The 20,825-nt window shown below is 42.7% G+C and overlaps 1 protein-coding gene across 2 annotated transcripts; it reads left to right on the top strand.

Moving 5' to 3' along the window:
• The first annotated feature begins 186 nt into the window (after positions 1 to 186).
• On the top strand, positions 187 to 20,825 carry OOEP (oocyte expressed protein). 2 transcript variants are annotated; one of them, XR_010413671.1, is made up of 3 exons: positions 187 to 583; positions 1,290 to 1,340; positions 19,998 to 20,509. XR_010413671.1 is itself a non-coding variant. In XM_045866028.3 (3 exons), the coding sequence occupies exons 1-3, from the start codon at positions 19,586 to 19,588 to the stop codon at positions 20,612 to 20,614; spliced, it is 450 nt and encodes a 149-aa protein (XP_045721984.1). In that variant the 5' UTR covers positions 18,853 to 19,585; the 3' UTR covers positions 20,615 to 20,825. The 2 variants fall into 2 exon arrangements, 1 of the variants encoding a protein (XP_045721984.1); XM_045866028.3 differs by lacking the exons at positions 187 to 583; positions 1,290 to 1,340 and adding exons at positions 18,853 to 19,775; positions 20,535 to 20,825 and having other exon boundaries at positions 19,998 to 20,177.

Genomic DNA, 20,825 nt, shown 5'->3' with positions numbered 1-20,825 from the left:
TCCCAACTGAGCCTGTGAGCCTTGCCTGTGTCACGCTCCTTTACGCTGAAGGTGCGGCGCCCCGCCGGCGCCTGTGGGCATAAGGGAACCCAGCGGTTGGAAAGCCGCCGCAGCCTTCCAGAGCACCAGATTGGGCCGCTCGGGCGGGTCCTCGCCGCCAGCGTCGGGGCCCCCAGGGCCGCCCCTGGCGGCGGGCGCGTGCGCTGAGCTGCCCTCTGGGAAGCCTCCCGGCAGCGCGCGACCCGAGGCAGCGGCGCGCGCTCGGCGAATCCTGGCCCCCTGGGCGCGCGGGGATCTCGCCTGCAGCCCCCCGCTGCGGGATTGGGCGGCCCCCCAGCACCGCCCTAGCCTACTGCGCCGAAACGCGCCCGGCCGCCCCCAGGGCTTCTCAGTTTCCCGCGGACTGTGGCTTACAACTTCCTCCGGGCTCTGACGGCGGCCTCGCCCCGGAGGACGGGGAGGATTTACCTGTAAGGCCCCGGACGCATCGATCTGCGCATTTTCCCCGACTGGTTTCAAGAGGAGCACCTGCAGCGCCGGTGGTGTTTGACCTACCCCTAGAGCAGGCGTCAGAAGATCTTTGGTGAGTACTTGGATGGGGTCGCCCCCACCAGGCCTCCTTAGGCGCTCTCCCTCTCCTCCGGCCACCTTTGGTATTATCGCTCAGCCAGCTCGGGCCTAGCCCCTCCGTGTCCCCAACTCGCCGCGCGCACAACCCTGGCACCAGATTCCACACTTCTAGCAATGGACCGAGCTCCTGCTGCAAGCGCAAATTCTGGACCCCAAGGTTACGGCTAGGATCTCCATCTTCCGACCGCCCTCAAGGAAAAGGTTTAAACCATTATGCTCTGCAGAAGAAGGCCAACTCCTCATCCTTGAGTCGCCTGAGGATAGGAGGGACCGCTGCGGGTCCCGGGCGGCTGGGCGAGACGGAGTACTAGGGCAGCGTGGGGATGGATCCAGGCACGGGCCTGGGTGGGGAGTGCAGTTTGCCATTCCGCAAGGCCTCGGGAGCTTTCTAGAGCCCGAGTCCCGCCCACTCTGTATGGAGAAATCGCAAGCCTTCGGGCCCTCAAGATTTTAGCGAGGTTAGATGGAGGGGGAGAAATCGGTGTCACCCTCTGCATCCCCTGTACCCGCCTAACCTCAAGGGGTTCCCAACACATGCCCAACTTAGCCCCAAGAAAAAAGAGCAGGGCAGGCTCCCTCTGGTTCCACTTAGGATGGTTCCAGGATTGTGGGCGGCCCTGTGAACTACTGAAAATCCAGTTGTATTTTTTTCCTTTCAGAGGCAGAGAAGAAGCTGATGGGATCTATGAGGATCACTATATTAGCTGCTGGTGAGAAAACTCTAGGATGTCGGGGCCTTTCCTTAATCTGAATGCTCACCTCAACACAAAGTGAGGGTGGGTGGGCCGTGTGGGTGCACAAGTGTGGGCACCAAGAGGCCTAGAATCATTTTGGAGTTCTGTCACAGAATGTGCCTGTCCTGCTTTGGTGGGGATAATTGGCCCTCTCCTCTTTCTGAGTTCTTGGCTGAGACCCCTGTAATAAAAGATTAACAAGAGAAAGCTATCCAGGGAAAAATAAGCAACACTCCCCCCCCCCCCCCTTAGGATTCAGGTTCAATGCCATTTTAATAGGGAAAGAGAAGGAATGTAAGCCTCTTAGGGGAGAGTTAAGTCATTTTTAGGGAAGATGAATGGGCACTTCGAAGAATAGATGGGAGGTACGATAATTTGTGACAGTTTGTCTGGGTGTCATGTCCATTTTTATCAATCTTACCTGGTTGAGGAGCCTTGAAAAGAGGGGATTTATGCCAGTTGAGTTCCAGGCAGAAAAGAGGAGTTCAGAGAAAGACTCTCCCTGCATTTGCTGTTTTTCAAGCACCTACAACTCAAAATATATCAAAGCAGCTTATTTGGGGATGGCACATACTGAGCTCCTGCAGTCATTTTGGGGTGTCATTCTGTTACCTTTCATTTGCTATTAATAGAAACTTGTTTTAAAGATCACAAATGTGGGAGGGGTGCTTGGGTGGCTCAGTCGGTTAAGTGTCTTCTGCCTTTGGCTCAGGTCATGATCCCAGAGTCTTGGGATCCAGCCCCACATGGGATTCCCTGCTCAGTGGGGAGAGTCTGCTTCTCTCTCTCCCTCTGCCGCTCCCCCTGCTTGTGCACGCTGGCACACGTACCGTCAAATAAATAACTAAATAAATAATTTAAAAAAAATCACAAAAATACAATTGCACTTCTTTAATACTGAGTGAGAAGATAACTCTTGTTTTGCCAACATACTTATTAGCACAGATATTTTGGACTGCAGTTCTTCATGAAATATATAATGTAATATAATTTTAGAACATTTCCATTACCATCAAAAGGAAACTTTCTGCCCATCTGCAGTCACTCCGAGCTCTACTCACAGGCAATTTTTCCATCTCCATAAAGATTTTATTTAAAAAAAATTTTTATATAAAAAAGATTTTATATATCATATAATACTTATCTTTCTGTGTCTGGCTTCTTTCATTTAGTGTAATGTTTTCAGGGTTCATCCCTGCTATGGCATTCAACAGTATCCTCCCTTTTAATTGCCAACCAGTGTTTCATTATATGGATATAGTACATTTTGCTTATACATTAACTAATTAATGGACATTTGGGTTGTTGTCATTTGGATGTCATGAGAAAATGCTATGAACATTTGCTTTTAAGATTTTGTTTTCATTTCTCTTGGATATCCGGGAATGGTCATGAAGAAACAGGCAAACGTTCCCAAGGTGGCTTTTGACATTCCCACCAGAAGTGTATGATGAGTGTTCTAGTTTCTCCACATCCTCAATACTTGTAATTGTCTTTTCTTTTTAAGATTTTATTTATTTATTTGAGAGAGAGCAAGAGTGCGGAGGAGAGGGAGAAGCAGGCTCCCCGCCAAGCAGAGAGCTCAAGGACATGGGGCTCCATCCCAAGACCCTAGAATCATGACCTGAGTGTAAGGCAGACATTTAACTGAGCCACCCAGGTGCCACTGTAATTGTCTTTTTGGTTATAGACTTTCTTGGTGCTGTAATGCTATTTTGTGCTTTTAATTTGCTTTTCCTTAATAACTAATGATATAGAGGATCTTTTTATGTGCTTATTGACCATTAATATGGTGAAAGATCTATTAATATCGTTTATCCATTTTTTTCTTTTATCCACTTCTAATTGGTTGTCTTAATGAGTTGTAAGATATATATATATACACATATACATATATATATGTATATATCCTTTGTAGAACATACAATTTGCAAATAATTTCTCCCAATGTGTGGCCTGTCTCTTCACTTTGTTGATGGTGTCTTTTTTTTTTTTTAAGATTTTATTTATTTATTTGAGACCGAGAGAATGAGAGAGAGAGAGCACATGAGAGGGGGGAGGGTCAGAGAGAGAAGCAGGCTCCCTGCCGAGCAGGGAGCCCGATGCGGGACTCGATCCAGGGACTCCAGGATCATGACCTGAGCCGAAGGCCGTTGCTTAACCAGCTGAGCCGCCCAGGCGCCCTTGATGGTGTCTTTTAAAGTACAGAGTTTAATTTTGATGAACTCCAACTTACCAACTTTTTATCACTTTTGCTTTTGGTATTATGTCTAAAAAAAATCTTTGCCTAGGGGTGCCTGACTGGTTCAGTTGGTAGAGCATGTGACTCTTGATCTCAGGGTTTTGAGTTTGAGCCCCATGTTGGGCTTAGAGCTTACTTAAAAAAAAAAATCTTTGCCTAAACGAATGTCATGAAAGTTTACTTTTATGTTTTCTAAGAGTTTTTATAGTTTTAGCTCTTACATTCAAGTCTGCAGGCTTTTTTCAAATTAATTTTTGTGTATATTTTAAGTTAAGGGTCTAAATTCATATTTTGAGTTTTCTAATCTATGCACGAAATACCTCATTTATTTAGATACTTAAATTTTTTTTAAGATTTTTTTGACAGAGAGAGAGAGAGAGCAAGTACAAGCAGGGGGAGCTGTAGAGGCAGAGGGAGAAGCAGGCTTCCCACCAAGCAGGGAGCCCAACATGGGGCTTGATCCCAGGACTCTGGGATCATGACCTGAGCCACCCAGGGCGCCCCTAGATATTTAATTTCTTTAAGCAATGTTTTGTAGTTTTCAGTATACAAGTCCTGCACTTACTAAATTTATTCCTAAGTATCTTTTAATGCTCTTATGACTGGAATTTTCTTAATTTCATTTTTAGGTTTGTTGCTAGTATATAGAAATATAATTGACTTTTGTCCATATCGATCATGCATCTGTAACCTTATTGAACTCATTTTTTATAGTAGTGTGTGTGTGTGTGTGTGTATTCCTTAGGATTTCCTACGATATAAAATCTTTTTGTTTGTGAGCAAAGACAGTCTTACTTTTCCGGTATGCATGCCTTTTCTTTCTTTTTGTTGCCTGATTGCACTGGCTAGAACTTTCAATACAATGTTAAATAAAAGTCAGAGCAGCCATCATTACCTTGTTCCCGATCTTTGGGGGGAAAAAAAATCAGTGTTTCACCATTACTTATGATATATGATGCTAGCTGTGGATTTTTTGATAATGGCTTTTATTAGGTTGAGGAAGTTCCTTTCTATTCCTAGTAGTAGTCTTATCATGAATGGATGTTGGATTTTGTCAAATACATTTTCTGCATCTGTTGAGATGATCATGTGTTCTTTATTAACATTGTATATTACATTAATTGACTTTTGAAAAATGTTTTTATTTATTTAAGTAATCTCTACTTCCAATGTGGGGCTTGAACTTAAGACCTGGAGATCAGGAGCTTCACGCTCCTCTGACTGAGTCAACCAATTGCCCCTACATTAATTGACTTTTGAGATAAATCTCACTTGTTCGTGGTGTATAATTTTTCAGTGTTGCTGGATTTATTTGATTTGCTGGTTTCCTGTTGAAGATGTTTGCATCTATATTCATGAAGTATATTGGTCTATAGTTTTCTTGTGAGATTTTTTTTTTTTTTAAGATTTTATTTATTTATTTGACAGACACAGTGAGAGAGGGAACACAAGCAGGGGGAGTGGGAGAGGGAGAAGCAGGCCTCCTGCGGAGCAGGGAGCCCGATGCAGGGCTCCATCTCAGGATCCTGGGATCATGACCTGAGCCCAAGGCAGATGCTTAACCGACTGAGCCACCCAGGCGCCCCTCTTGTGAGATTTTTGATTATGGTACCAGGGTAATGCTGACCTTGTAGAATGAGTTGGGAAGCATTCCTTCATCATCTTTTTTTTTTTTTTAAGAGTTTGCTTAAGCATCAGTTGGTATGGATTCTCTTTTAAATATTTGGTAGAATTCACTAGTAAAATAATCTGAACTTGGTCTTGTCTTTGTGTGAAGTTTATTTTTTTTCCATTACTAATTTGGTCTCTTGTTATAGGTTTATTCAGATTTCGGGGTGCCTGGGTGCCTCAGTTGGTCAGTTGAGCGTCTGCTTTCGGCTCAGGTCATGATCCCTTGAGTCCTGCATTGGGCTCCTTGCTCAGTGGGGAGCCTGCTTCTCCCCCTGGTTGTGTGCATTCTCTCTCTCTCTTTCTAACAAATAAATAAAATCTTTAAAAAAAACCCAAACAGATTTTGTTTATCCTGAGTCTGTATCAGCAGTTTGTATTTTATTTATTTTTAAGTAATCTCTGTGCCCAATGTGGGGCTCACACTCATGACCCTGAGATCGAGTCACATGCTCTACCAACGGAGCCAGCCAGGTGCCCCAGCAGTTTGTAGTTTTCTAGGACTTTTTCCATTTCATCCAGGTCACTTAATTTGTTGGCATATACTTGTTCATAGTATTTGCTTACAATTATTTTTATTTCTTTTTTTTTTTTTTAAAGATTTTATTTATTTATTTGAGAGAGAATGAGAGAAAGCACATGAGAGCGGGGAGGGTCAGAGGGAGAAGCAGACTCCCTGCTGAGCAGGGAGCCCGATGCGGGACTCGATCCTGGGACTCCAGGATCATGACCTGAGCCGAAGGCAGTCGCTTAACCAACTGAGCCACCCAGGCGCCCAATTATTTTTATTTCTGTAAGGTCAGTGATAACATCCCTTCTTTAATTTCTGATTTTAGTAATTTTTTTTAATATTTTTTTCTTTTCAAATTTTTATTTAAATTCCAGTTAACATACAGTGTAATTGGTTTCAGGGGTAGAATTCAGTGATCATCACTTACATACAACACCTAGTGCTCATCACAAGTGCTCTCCTTAATACCCATCACCCATCTAGCCCATCCCCTACCTGATTTTAGTAATTTAAATTTTATTCTTTGTCAATCTTGTTTTTCTTTGCAAAGGGACCCACTTTTTATTGACTTTTTCTGTTTTCTATTTCATAGTTTTTTCACTCTTAATCTTTATTACTTCCTTCCTTCAGCTTGTGTTACTTTTACTCCTCACTAATAAGATCATGCCCCTCCCCCCAGCTCATAGGTGATTTTACAAACTACTTGATCAAGAAAACAGAGGCAGTTGATACAATTCCCTTAACATTCCCACCCTTAAGAAATGTATTGGGCATATAGTTTCATATAGATGGTTTCTTTTACTTCACAATTACAGGTGTCCTTCCAGGTTTTCTTCAGCACTAATCGAGCCACCTGTTTCTGATCAACTTGACCCAAGTCTTTCCATTAATCTCTTGAGTGGTGGGCCAAAGAAAATCTTTCCCCTAAAAAAGTCAAAACCTTCCCTGGCCTCAGGTGCTATTTGCCCTGTCTCTTTCCTTGAACACCCAGGCTACCGAGAAGTCTGCAGTGTCAACCCCAAATTCCTCAGCCCATGCTCACCCTTAGCCTTCTTCGCAGTACATTCTGCTGTTTTACTGGACCACTGCACCCTTTGACAAAGTGAGAATTCACTTTCTCAACCTTGCCTCCCTCCCCTAAGATCCATTTTCTTTAATGATTTTCAATGGCCAGATTTGCCAACGTGTGTTTTTGGCCTTCAGCTCTTCCCACAGGCTATTTTTACCCTACATATCCAGAGTGAAGTAGTCCAATACCTGAAGGCAGAACTCAGACTCAGACTGAAATCCAGCAGACAGATTTCCAAATCTTGTTTGTAAACCTGGGTCTACTTTTCTCCTTTTTTTGATCACTGCTATCTCTTGTGTTCTAGGCACTTAACTGTGTTCTTTTTTTTTTAAAAAGATTTTATCTATTTATTTGAGAGAGAGAGAATGAGAGAGAGCAGGATCAGAGGGAGAAGCAGACTCCCTGCTGAGCAGGGAGGCCGATGCGGGACTCAATCCAGGGACTCCAGGATCATGACCTGAGCGGAAGGCAGTCGCTTAACCAACTGAGCCACCCAGGCGCCCTTAACTCTGTGTTCTGTGGCCTCTGTGCAATAAAGTTTTAACTGTGCAATAATGTTTCAACTTTATAGGTAAGTCAGAATTTATTGAGACTACATGCTAATTGTTTAAAATTTTTTTTTTTTAAGATTTTATTTATTTATTTGAGAGAGAGAATGAGAGAGAGAGAGCATGAAAGGGGCGAGGGTCAGAGGGAGAAGCAGAGTCCCTGCCGAGCAGGGAGCCTGATGTGGGACTCGATCCTGGGACTCGAGGATCATGACCTGAGCCAAAGGCAGTCGCTTAACCAACTGAGCCACCCAGGTGCCCTGTTTTAAATTTTTTAAAAAGATTTTATTTATTTATTTAACAGAGAGAGACAGCAAGAGAGGGAACACAAGCAGGGGGAGTGGGAGAGGGAGAAGCAGGCTTCCTGCTGAGCAAGGAGCCCGATGTGGGGCTTGATCCCAGGACCCTGGGATCATGACCTGAGCCAAAGGCAGATGCTTAACAACTGAGCCACCCAAGCACCCTGACTACATGCTAATTTTACTCGATCACTAGATCTTAAACTTTTTAAAAAATAACTTTAATTTACCTACTTACATGTATAAATCACGAGGCTGAAGCTCAATGAATTTTCAAAGTAGCACTGCTGTAAATACCATCCAGATCAAATGAAAGAATATTACCAGAGTCCTTTGGACCTTTCCTTCTCTTGCATGTTTTTGAACTTTATATAAATGGAATCATACAGTATTCTTTAACTTCCTCATGTTGTAGTAGACTTAGGAGTAAAGTTGTTGAATCACAGGATGCAGGTATGTTCATAAAATGAGCAGGCATGTGGTTTCCATAAAGAAACTGCTAATGTGTCAAAGAATTGCAATCAGTGTCACCACATCTAGCCTTTTTAGATGAAAGGGGTCACCTATATGCCATAATCTGCTTCTGAAGGATTGCTAAGAATTCCCAGTTTGAGGTCTCCAGCTGATTCGATCTTCCAGTGATTTGAGGATGGTAAATATATTTAAATTGAGAGACATGGATTCAAGGATCAACACTGGAGTTTTACTATTGTGGTAGTTGTTAATGGTGTGTGGTAAGGTCTTTGGATCTCTGATGTCTCTTTTAGAAGAGGATTTAAATTGTGAAGTGGCTGTTTGAGAGGATGTTGTAGAAATGCTTCTGATACCTATTGTCACAATGTGTACTTGTAATATTTAGTTATGTTAGCCTAAATACAGTAAACACTGAGATTAGGGGCAGTCTTTCCAGACACAAAGGAAAGCCTGGTTATCAGTTCATAGGGAGAAAATCAGTGAGCTCCTAAGGGAGTTGTCCTTATCATTAACAATTTATACCAAAGAAATTTAGAATTTTCTGAAAGTTTGCCTCGCTTAGGTTTGAAGGTTCTGTTTATCCTTTCTTTTTACTTGTATTTTTTTTTACTTTTATTTATTTATTTGACAGAGAGAGAGAGACACAGCGAGAGAGGGAACACAAGCAGGGGGAGTGGGAGATGGAGAAGCAGGCCTCCTGCCAAGCAGGGAGCCTGATACGGGGCTCGATCTCAGGACCCTGGGATCATGACCTGAGCCAAAGGTAGACGCTTAATGACTGAGCCACCCAGGCGCCCCTCTGTTTATCTTCTCTGTCATGCCTGAAGAGTGAAGGTGGGATGGACAGGGAGATCATGAGTAAAATGTAATATCTTACAAAGCCCCTTCATAATGATTCTAGTGTCTCTATCACTGGAGATAGAACTCAGGATTTCCTAGGCAGGAAACACAAAGTCAAGCATCTTCACACACACACACACACACACACACACACACACCCCTACTTTTTTTGGGAAAAGCTTTGATATGTCCTAAAAATAGACATGTAATGACTAAACAAACATTAAATCCTAGTGCTGTGGGAAGCATAGTAAAAACCATATGGAGATGTTTAAAGGGGTCTTGATGTTTTGGCTCCAGGTTCTGTTTCGTTTTTACTGGATTATGTTGTCAGCAAGGAGGACATCACTAGAAACTTCTTTGGATATGTCTTTAAAACGTCCCACCAGGGCTGGTTTAAGACTGTAGTTGATTGGGGCACCTGGGTGGCTCAGTCGGTTAAGTGTTTGCCTTTGGCTCAGGTCATGATCCCAGCGTCCTGGGATCCAGTCCATCCAGTCCATCCAGTCCCCATTGGGCTCCTTGCTCAGCTGGGAGTCTGTTCGTCCCTCTCCCTCTGCCCCTCCCCTGGCTTGTGTTCTCTCCTCTCTTGCTCACTCTCTCTCAAATAAATAAATAAAACCTTTAAAAAAAAAAAAAAAGACTAGTTGATTTATCTCTACCATGAGAATAAGGCTAAATACATCTGGAAAATGGCATTATGTTAATCAGCAATATCAGAATGGAAGAAACGGAATCATAATGGTAACACAATCCTATAAGATTGTAGTCAACATATTATGAACAGAAAGGATACTGACAAATCTCTAGGACCTTTTGATTTAGATTTATATCATAAAATATACTATGATTATTCCTGATGAACAAAGTACAAAAGATAATTGGGCTTTTTCAATGATAACTTCATATGTATCTGAAACTACTCTCTTCCTTTCTCTCCCTCTCTTTTCCTCTCGCTTGGAAAAATTTAAATTTGATCAGTTAGGAAAAAACTACATTGTCACTGCACTTACATGACCCTAAGATGACTGCCTCCTTAAATTCGGCATCCTAGGCACCTCACTTAGCTCATTTTAGTTCTGGTATGCCACCCCAACTGCTGGCCCGAGAAATCAGCATCCTTCTAGGAGGCAGAACACTGACAGAAGCTCTTTCCCAAACTAATTTCTCATGCACAGACAAGACTGAAGAAATATAGAGAGACAACATACAAAATGGTAGTAAAGCACATTGAAGGGAGATGAAGTTGAAAGCCATACTTCACCAGAGGATGCCCCAAATCTCACTAGATAAATTTGATACTGAAGTGCTAAATAGATAATCAAGAGTCCAGAATCAGGGAGAAACTACAAATACACAGTTGGGGAAAGAGAGTCCTCAGGAAGTGAAACATAAGGGCCTCGGTTTTGGAGTTATACGTTATTACGGAGTGGAGGGGAGGTTTCCTGTCTGTGGCAGTGAGGATCTCAGGCAAACCTCAGCAGACCCTCCAAGTTATCCTAGTCCAAATACTAGTCAGTATAAGGCCGTTGGGGACAAACCTGTAGTCTGACAAAGCCAGTTTTATTGACTCATTCCTGTGAGGAGCAGTGCATAACAGAAAACCATGGTGCATCTCACCAACAAAAAAACATTTTTTTTTTCTTTTTGTAGGATTTTGGGGAAGAATGAAGTGTAGCTGATCTTTAAATAAAACTGTTGCTTTGGAATGTGGGTGTAAGGTCAACATCAGATCTTAACTGTGGAGTCCTATTTCCTTGGAAACTACAAAATTGAGATACACCTAGAATGTTGTATCCAGTAACCCCTTAATTGAAACTGCAGCTGAGTTGTAAATCAAGGCTGCTTCTCTGTCAAAGTGAAGTAGTTTCTCCAGGCAAGAGTAGGATGTTCCATTGTTAACTTACCAGATTTCAAATGGCAAAGTTTCTGATAGTCTATAATCTCAGAAAACAAAGTTTCTTTTTTGTTTGTTTTTTTAAAGATTTTATTTATTTATGTCAGAGAGAGAGAGAGAGCACAAGCAGGGGGAGCTGCAGGCAGAGGGAGAAGCAGACTCCCCGGCTAAGCAGGGAGCCTGATGTGGGGCTCGATCCCAGGACCCTGAGATCATGACCTGAGCTGAAGGCAGACGCTTAAGCCTAAGTGACTGAGCCACCCAGGCGTCCCAAAAACAAAGTTTCTGATTTAGTAAGAATGCAGTAGTCATTCAAAGGAGGGAGGGGAGATCATTATGACAATTTATGAATTTATGTGTGCAGCATGTCTTTGGGAGAAACACTGTTGTTAACTTGGCAGCTCGCTTTATCAGTGCCTGTCCTCTTGGCCTGCTAATTGGCAGGGCAGACTTTCTTTCTCATACTAAGCTAACCTTCTCTTCTCCTTCCTCTTCCTCTTCCTCCTCCTCCTCTTCCTCCCCCTCCTTCTTCAAACGAAGCCTTGAAAAAGGCTGTTTTTTTCTGTAGAATCTCAGTCTGCCTCAGAAATGAGAGACACAAAGTACCTCTCAAAGTGAGGATGAGGGAGGAAGAATTAGTTGAAAGTCTGTATAAGGGGCAGAAGCATTGCCCTCCTTCTACCATTCTGTTCCCGACACTGATTGAAGGCCTATTTGAGATTGGTATAGATCCAGAAAGGTTCTGGACTCTAACAGATGCTAGAAGAGTAAAGAGGTGCAAAAGCAAATAAGGAGTTTAATACAACTCCTCTGTCCCTATTTGACTCACATAATCCTGGGACACAGGTTTGCATCTTCCAGGCAGAAAAGTGGGTAACTCCTCTCAGGTGAAATTGATTAGTTCAAAAAAACGCAAACACAAAACCCTGATACTGAGGAGGAAGGACTTGCCCACTGAGTTTCCTATGTGAGGAGCAAGCCTTAGGAACAACTACCCCAATCTGGAGATAAGGAGTTGGTGGTGGGGCAGTAATATGTGTTTTAACTTGCCCTCTAGGTGATTTTGTTGTAGTTAAAGTTTACAAACTATTGAGACAGCTTATTTTACAATGAAGCCCTTGAGTAAACCCCTGATCATAAAGCTGCCAGTCAGGTTTTTTAAACAGGAACAACCATACATAATGAGCAATGTTCCAAGAAAATCTCTAACATGAAAGAGAAAAAGATAAAAAGAAATCTGAAGGGGCGCCTGGTGGCTCAGTCATTAAGCGTCTGCCTTCGGCTCGGGTCATGGTCCCAGGGTCCTGGGATCGAGCCCCGCATCGGGCTCCCTTCTCCGCGGGAAGCCTGCTTCTCCCTCTCCTCCCCTTGCTTGTGTTCCCTCTCTAGCTGTGTCTCTCTCTGTCAAATAAATAAATAAAATCTTTAAAAAAAAAAAAATCTGAAAACAGAAACAATGTAGTAAACAGAAGAAAACTTGAAAAGGCATTAATATCTGAAAGATTAGAGAAGACATTAAATTCATGAAATAAGAACAGATTATAAAAAGAATATTCAAAGACTAAAAGAGGTTTGTCAAATAGGAAAGAAAGTGTAAGAAAAATATGGGAAGAGTCTAGAAGATCCATTATAAAATGTAGCAATCAATTAACAGGTTTCAGGAAATAATAGAGAAAATGCGAGGAGGAAATTGTCAAAGAAATAGTTCAAAAAGGGGCGCCTGGGTGGCTCAGTCGGTTAAGTGTCTGACTTTGGCTCAGGTCATGATCTCAGGGTAGTGGGACTTAGCCCCGCATTGGGCTCCCTGCTCAGCGGGGAGCCTGCTTCTCCCTCTCCCTCTGCGCCTCCCCTGCTCACGCTCTTTCTCTCTCTCAAGTAAATAAAATCTTAAAAAAAAAAAAGTTCAAAAAACTTCCCAGAACTGAAAGAGAAGGCACACTGAAGGCACACTGACTAATCAACACAATGGATAAAAGAAAATTATACAGAAAAAATTACACTTCATCAGGACACTAAAGGACAAAGAAAAGGTCCAAAACACCTATAGACAGAGACAGAAAAGAAAATGACATGCAAAAAGAATGGAACCTATTCTGTGTAATATTGTAATGGTGGATATCATACATTTGTTAAAACCCATAGGATGTACAAGAGTGAACACTAATGTAAACCATGGACTTTGGGTGATACGTCGTTGTAGGGTCACTGATGGTTAACAAATGTTAACAATGCAAGATGTTGCTCGTGGGGATGCTGTGTTGTGTGAAGGTGGAAGGTGGTATATGGGAACTCACAGCTCAATTTTGCTGTGGACCAAAACCTGCTCAAAAAGATAATCCTAAAAAAAGGAATGAAAACCAAAATGGCATCTCAGTTCTCTAGCAGTGTTAGAGGCCAGAAGACAGTGCAGAATTGCCTTAAAAATTGTAAAGGAAAATTATTTAAAATTCAGAATATAACTGAACCAAACTATGGACAGATGGAGAATGTTAAAACATTTTTGGGCATGCAGACTGTCAAGAAATTTACCTCCCAGGAAGAGGAGAATATATTCCACCAAAAGAAGTCAACTGATAAAAGATTCCTTTCTGAGAACGTGCAGCCAATGCATTGCAGTCTCTGCAGCGAGTTGCAGTCAAGGACTCGGGCCCTTCCAGACCCATCAAGCTCTTTTGAATATTTACATTCCTAGGTCTCTATCCAAGGTCTTGGTCAGAGATCTTTTTCAGTAGGAGTTGAAGGGGAAGTGAGAGGAAGGAGGAGGAAACAATGAAGAAATTTTTCCCCACTCTGACTCAGTAGCTAGTACTTTCCCACCCTGAGCCCTTCCTTCTTCCCCTCCTCCTCTGCCCCCACTACCTCGGGATCCATAAAACTGCCAGAGCTTTTTGTTTTCCCTCAACTGTGAGACACCTATGTCCGTGTTTATGTACTGACCACACTCCGGGAGAGAAAATGGAACAGAGGGAGGCAGCGCTTCCTCTGCTTCTAGCCTCTTGCTCATACAATTGCAGTAAGCGACTAAAGGTTTAACTCTTTCATTTTTGGCTTGTGGCTTTAATTGGCTACTCCGTCACCTGGCAGCTCAGTTCTCGCTCCCTGCTAAGCTGAGCTCCTGACAGCCTCCTTCCCTAGGTTATCACTAACTGCAAAAAGTCATTTCATGTAATTTTGCATGAGGGATCCGGACAAGCTCATGGTCTACAGGATCCATTCTCTTGGCCTGGGTAGGACAATTAGGATTCCTGATTCCAAAGTATTTCATAGGGATCACTAATTGTTCTTGTTTTTGTCATAATGGCCCTGCAGATATATTGCGTTTGTTAAAGGAGGCCACAGTTTAAATATACCTCTACATCAAACACTCATCGTCACGTCACCAAAACTTAAAACTATCCTGATTTCCCTGAAACAAAACCTAAGCTTTTTTTTCATGTCAGATAACCTGGTAGCTTCCTAGCTAATCGGGTACAAACAGGTAAGCTTATGTAGTACTACTATCCTAAAAGGAATATATGTTTCTAGTAGCCAATCATAACACAAAACAAGGTACTTCATTCATGCTTTATAAACCGAGTTTCAAGCTACTTTTGGTTTGGAAGTCTCCCTATTTTCCAACAGTTTGTTTCCCACTCAAAATATTTGTCCCATGTAAAGTTTTCTGAATTTTCTTTTGACACATTCTACCAGGGTCCTGTGCTTCTACACACTCTCTCACCAGATGATCTCCAAGATGATCCCTGAACAAAAAAGGCAACAAGATCTTGCAATACAGTTGATTATGAAGACAACGGAAGGCTTTCCAAACAGTGATCTCTAGTTTTCTCTGAACTGGTCAGCCCCTCAAAAATGAGAGAATGGGGTGCCTGGGTGGCTCAGTTGGTTAAGTGCCTTCGGCTCAGGTCATGATCCTGCATCGGGCTCCTTGCTCAGTGGGGAGTCTGCTTCTCCCTCTCCCTCTGATCCTCCCCCCACTCATGCTCTCTCAAAAAAAAAAAAAAAATCTTTACAAAAAATGAAAGGGGGCATCTGGGTGGCTCAGTCTAAGCGTCTGCCTTCGGCTCAGGTCATGATCCCAGGGTCCTGGGATCGAGTCCTACATCAGGCTCCCTGCTCCACGGGAAGCATGCTTCTCCTCTCCCACTCCCCCTGCTTGTGCTCCCTCTCTCGCTGTGTCTGTCAAATAAATAAATAAAATCTTAAAAAAAAAAAAAATGAAAGAATGGCCAAAAGTGGGAATTGAGAGACTGAATATATAAATGAACAATGGCCAGATATACGTTTGTATATGTTTAGAATTTTTTACAATACAAAATTTAAAATATTTTTAAAATGTCAGTGTCATTAAAGATTAAATTAAACAACAGAGAGTGATTCTAGATTAAGAGACTAGAGACATGATAAGTAAATGCAGTGCATGCTCCTTGATTGGACTGTAGATTTTTAAAAATTAGCTATAAAGTACATTATTGGAAAAATTGGGAACATTGAAATTGGACTGTATATTAGACAACAGTATTGAATCAATGTTATATTTCCTGGATTGAATAATTTTTATATGGTTATGTAGGAGAATGTCTTTGTTCTTAGGAGATAATGTTGAAATACTTGGGGTAGAGTGTCATGGTGTTTGCAATTTACAAATAGTTCATGAAAAACTGTATGAAGGTAGAGATAAGATAAATGAAAGAGGGGCACCTGGGTGGCTCAGTCGTTAAGCGTCTGCCTTCGGCTCAGGTCATGATCCCAGGGTCCTGGGATCGAGGCCTGCATCGGGCTCCCTGCTCGGCGGGAGGCCTGCTTCTCTCTCTCCCACTCCCCCTTGCTTGTGTTCCCTCTCTCACTGTGTCTCTCTGTCAAATAAATAAATAAAATCTAAAAAAAAAAGATAAATGAAAGAAAATGTTAGTGAAATTGAAAAGTATAGAATGTAAATTTAATATTCTTAAAATTTTCCCATAGGTTTCCCATACGTTTTTTCAAAGTAAAAAGTTGGTGGGAAAGGAGTACAATAAAATATATGTAATATTACAAAAAAATAAAAAGCAAAAATTCCCAGATACTTGTATCTACATTTGTTGCAATGGAAGGATAATCCAAAAAATGAATAATAGTTGTTGGGGGGGCGCCTGGGTGGCTCAGTCGTTAAGCGTCTGCCTTCGGCTCAGGTCATGATCCCAGGATCCTGGGATCGAGCCCCACATCGGGCTCCCTGCTCCGCGGGAAGCCTGCTTCTCCCTCTCCCACTCCCCCTGCTTGTGTTCCCGCTCTCGCTCTCTCTCTCTGTCAAATAAATAAATAAAATCTTAAAAAAAAAAAAAAGTTGTTGGGGAGAAGACAGGATTAACAAGAGGGGATTGAAAACTAGATTTTTCTGAATGTACATTTTCCATAATGTTTTTGAAATGTACTTTGTAAATTAGTCTTATATTCTAAATAGCCTATCAGTGATGATTTTCATTTCTTACTTTATTTGGATATTATTTAGTAGTGTGGTATAATGTCTCCTTATCCATCCATCCATCCATCCATCCATCCAAGGGAACTAGTGTATAATTACTGTTTGTAAATGCTCCTAAACATTAGAAAACTGTCCTATATTCAGAACTATTAGGCCTTTATTATATTCTTTTTCTGCATGATTGCTCCTTGTTTGTGATTTATTAAATATCTCTTTACTAGTTTATTTTCCTCATTTTAACCATTTTTCCTCTCTGTGACCTATATTTTGATGTTATTTGATGCAAAAAATCAGTGTTATGTTTTCATTAGGCTTTGTAATGTTTTTCATTGTACAGAGATTTCTTAAGATTGAAGATTACAAGAAGTGAAGTTACGAAGAGTGAAGTTTCTCAATGAGAATCAATTCACTCACATACTTTATTGTCTGAACCCAAAGCTCCTCAGACTGGTTCCTCCAGGGCTAAGCAAAGAAAGTAAAAGCATGTGGTCTGCTGACGTCTTCTGGGTAGTATTTTTTTACTTTATGGGGTGCAGAGAGCTTAAATAACTTGCACTCAGCCACAGAGCTAGAAAATATTGGAACAGTATTCAAATCATGCCCTGTCCCTGTCAAAGTTAAATTACCTTGAAGGTAATAGAGTGACTCATCTTGGCAGATTCGCTAAATTTCAAAAAATTCCGTTTGAAGCTGGCATGAGGTCAGCAAATAAAACTCAAGGCTTGCTAGATGTACGAAACTTAATATAGAGTTTCTGCATAAAGCTAAGACCCCTAATAGCTATACCTCCAAAATAAAACTAAATCAGAAATAAACTTTGCCATCTAGATGGGAATGGCAAAGGAACATGTCTAGATCTTGCCTTTCTCTTGATGTAATAATCACTACAAACCAGCCTTGTGGCTAACTCATGTTATATGTAGGAGTCTGAAAAATTTCAAGATCATTTGAAGTGGCCTTAGGTCGGATGCATCCTCAAGAGAATGGCTGAAGGAAAAAATTATCAATTTATGAAATGATGAAATTATATCCCTTATGCCAAAGTTTAAAAAATTAACCCCAGATGGTTCAAGGATTTACATACTTAGAAACTTCAGAATTCTTAGTAAAAAGTATAGGAGTGTCTTTAGGCCTCAGGGCAGAGAAGGATTTCTTTCTTTCTTTTTTTTAATATTTTATTTATTTATTTGACAGAGAGGGAGAGATAGAGCAGGAACACAAGCAGGGGGAGTGGGAGAGGGAGGAGCAGGCTTTCCACTGAGCAGGGAGCCCAACAAGGGGCTTGATCCCAGGACCCTGGGATCATGACCTGAGCCAAAGGCAGACGCTTAACGACTGAGCCACCCAGGCGCCCCCAGAGAAGGATTTCTAAAGCAAGACACAGAATGCACTTACTATAAAGACTTACAAGTCTTGACTATATTGAAATTAAAAATTTTATTTAACAAAAGACTCCTTAATGTGAAAAAAACCATTTAAACTAGAAGACATTCACAATACATACAATTGGGAAAAGATTACTGAGAGTGAGGGAGAATACTTGAAAGGGAGAACTTTCATATATTATTTTATATCCTTGAGAACCTCTGTTTTACAGTGTGCATATATTATGTTGATTTTTAAAATTAAATTGAAGAAATAAAAATATCCACTGAAGTTAGAGTCAATATCTCCTCTTGTAGAGATTATCTGATAACCTTCGAAGCCTAGATGACGTGGATGAGGGAATTCAGGATATTAATACTATCAGCCTTCTGTAAATGATCAAAATTTTCCATTAAAAAGATTTTTAAAACAAACACACCATAGCTAATTGTGAGAACAAAATAGTTTGCACCGCATATGCTATCTATTCTAGAACAACTACCAAACAAGATTTCTAGAAATGTACTAGAAAAAGTAGAAGAACATGCATGGGATAATACACACCAGCTTCAGGACAATGATTTCCTGTGGGGAAGGAAAGGAAAGATGCTTTAAGTGCTATCTATTTTATTTTATTATTTATTTTTATTTATTTGAGAGAGAGAATGAGAGAGAGAGAGAGCATGAGATGGGGGAGGGTCAGAGGGAGAAGCAGACTCCCTGCCGGCAGGGAGCCCGATGCGGGACTCGATCCCGGGACTCCAGGATCATGACCTGAGCCGAAGGCAGTCGCTTAACCAACTGAGCCACCCAGGCGCCCAATACAGAATGATTTTTTAAACATTTTTTTTTTTTTAAGATTTTATTTATTTATTTGAGAGAGACAATGAGATAGAGCATGAGAGGGGGGAGGGTCAGAGGGAGAAGCAGACTCCCTGCCGAGCAGGGAGCCCGATGCGGGACTCGATCCCGGGACTCCAGGATCATGACCCGAGCCGAAGGCAGTCGCTTAACCAACTGAGCCACCCAGGCGCCCCTAAGTGCTATCTATTTTAAAGAAGAGAGAAGCAAGGCAAATGTGGGAAAATGTTAACATCTCGTTAAATGGGGCGATAGTGGGGTTGTCACATAGGTCTTGGTTATATAACTTTTTGAATGTGTGAAATCTTTCCTAATTTACATTTTTAACTAAAATTAATAACATTGGGAAGAAATGTGCATCAACACTAGTTGTTTTAGGGTGTTGGAAATAAGCGGGATTTGTCTAGAGTCCCTACGTGTTCTGTAATGACCACCTCTGACGTTTATATTTTAAAACACGACACACTTGCTTGAAGGATTTTGAAGTACTAACCAAACGGAGAGTTGGGAGACAACAGGGAGCAGAAGGAAGAAAATGTAGACTCGACGAGCCTGCCCTCAGCCTGATCCACCTACCTCTGGAAGGTAGAGCAGAAACCTTAACCCAGGCACGGAAAGAGTCCGGGTCGACGAGGCCTCCAATCCAAACCACGCTGGCCATCAGCTGTGTGCTGGGGCAGGGACCTTTGAGGCTAACTGCCACCTGGCTCAGTGGAGACGATCGCGGAGAGCCTCTGAGAGCTGGCTGAAACTCAAATTAATGCTAGTTCAGGATCCGGGACGAAGCCCGAGTGGCTGGCTCCCCAGCGCCACCGGGGAAGGGCGCCCAGTGTCAGTTGGGTCGACTCACCCGGAACGGATGGCGAGGAGTCGCAGGAAGAGGCGGGGCTGGCCGGAAACCGTAAAAGGGGGCACAGGCTTCGCCCCTCGCTGGAGTTCCGCCGGCGCTCCCTGGACATTGCTCTGCCTGGGCTGCGGGACCTAGCATGGTCGACGACGTAGGTGCCGCTAAGGCGCAGGGGGACGAATGGACGCCCGCCCAGTCCCTGGGCAGGCTGCTCAGGTCACCGCTTCCACCACCGCGGATTCGCACCCGGCCGTGGTGGTTTCCTGTGCAGGAACTGAGAGACCCACTGGTGTTTTACCTGGAGGCATGGCTGGCTGACTCCATCTTCGGTGAGCCACCCCAGGGGTGCTGGTGGTATGACTCCCCTCCAGTCCAAGAGGAGAGAAACCCCGCAGAGCAACTCTCAACAGTCTCTGCCCGATTTGCAGGCCACCTTTGACGCCACGCTGCCCACCTTCCAGCTCTTCCCTTCTCCGGCCAAAATTCCCTTCAAATTTAGCTCCTACTCACCTTCGACCTTGCTTCCCCTCAGAGTCTCTTTTCCTGTTTAGGCCCAGACCGAGCCATAATTCCAGAAATGGAGTGGATGAGCCAAGTCCTGCTGACGGTGGACATAGTTAACTCTGGGGACTTGGTTGAAATCACCATCTTCGGACGGCCCCGTGTACAAAATCGGGTAAAGAGCGTGCTCCTGAGCCTGGCATCCTGGCACCAGAAACATCGTGCCCGAGGTGAGGGTCTCTAAAAACCTGCATGTGGAGGGAGCCACCAGTGAACCACCTGGCTGTACCGGGCTTTCTATCAGCCTTTATTACCTTACCAAAACTTTTTGCAGTTTTCTAACTGCAGTGTTCTGCATGCAGCCCCTGGGCAACCCTTTGTAAGAGGAGTCCCAAGTGGGACGTTGGGAAAGTAAACAGATCTAACACATTCACTGCCCGTGCAGCGTCAGCTTGGTTTCACCACTGTTTCCAGATCTCAGGTTCAGAGCCTCCACCTGAGAAGTGATGCTGCTAGCCCCTCCCCTCCTCCCTCACTCCCTTCAATGATGGAGTAGTTTGGAACAGAGAGCATTTTTCCTTATCCAGCTGAGAAGATGAAACAACTTGAGGAGTTCTTGAAGGCGGGTGCATCAGGTCCCCAGGCCCCCCAGCATCCTGTTGCATAAGTATTTTCAGGAGCATTGTGAGAAACAGTCCTGCTTCTACTACTAAAGTTGGAGAGAAGCAAGTATCCATAAATCTCTGCATTCTTTTTTTTCCTGTGTCTTGATGGGTAGTGCTTTGATTATTTTGATGCAAAAGTGAGTTTGTAGTGCCATTCTAGTAAATGAATTTCATTTTTGTCCAATGGCTATAAAGATCTTTGCTCACTTAAAA

This window comes from Mirounga angustirostris, unplaced genomic scaffold, assembly GCF_029215605.1.
Source record: "Mirounga angustirostris isolate CCGP_5_RB_7025 unplaced genomic scaffold, mMirAng1.0.hap1 SCAF_8, whole genome shotgun sequence".
Classification (NCBI taxonomy): domain Eukaryota; kingdom Metazoa; phylum Chordata; class Mammalia; order Carnivora; family Phocidae; genus Mirounga; species Mirounga angustirostris.
This window is presented reverse-complemented; position numbering and strand designations above follow the sequence as displayed.

Excerpts from the sequence above, each read along its gene's own strand:
- OOEP (XM_045866028.3), top strand. The coding sequence starts at position 19,586 with ATGGTCGACGACGTAGGTGCCGCTAAGGCGCAGGGGGACGAATGGACG. Across the intron at positions 19,776-19,997 it reads GCTGGCTGACTCCATCTTCG|GCCCAGACCGAGCCATAATT; the intron begins GTGAGCCACCCC and ends TTTCCTGTTTAG. Across the intron at positions 20,178-20,534 it reads CCAGAAACATCGTGCCCGAG|CTGAGAAGATGAAACAACTT; the intron begins GTGAGGGTCTCT and ends TTCCTTATCCAG.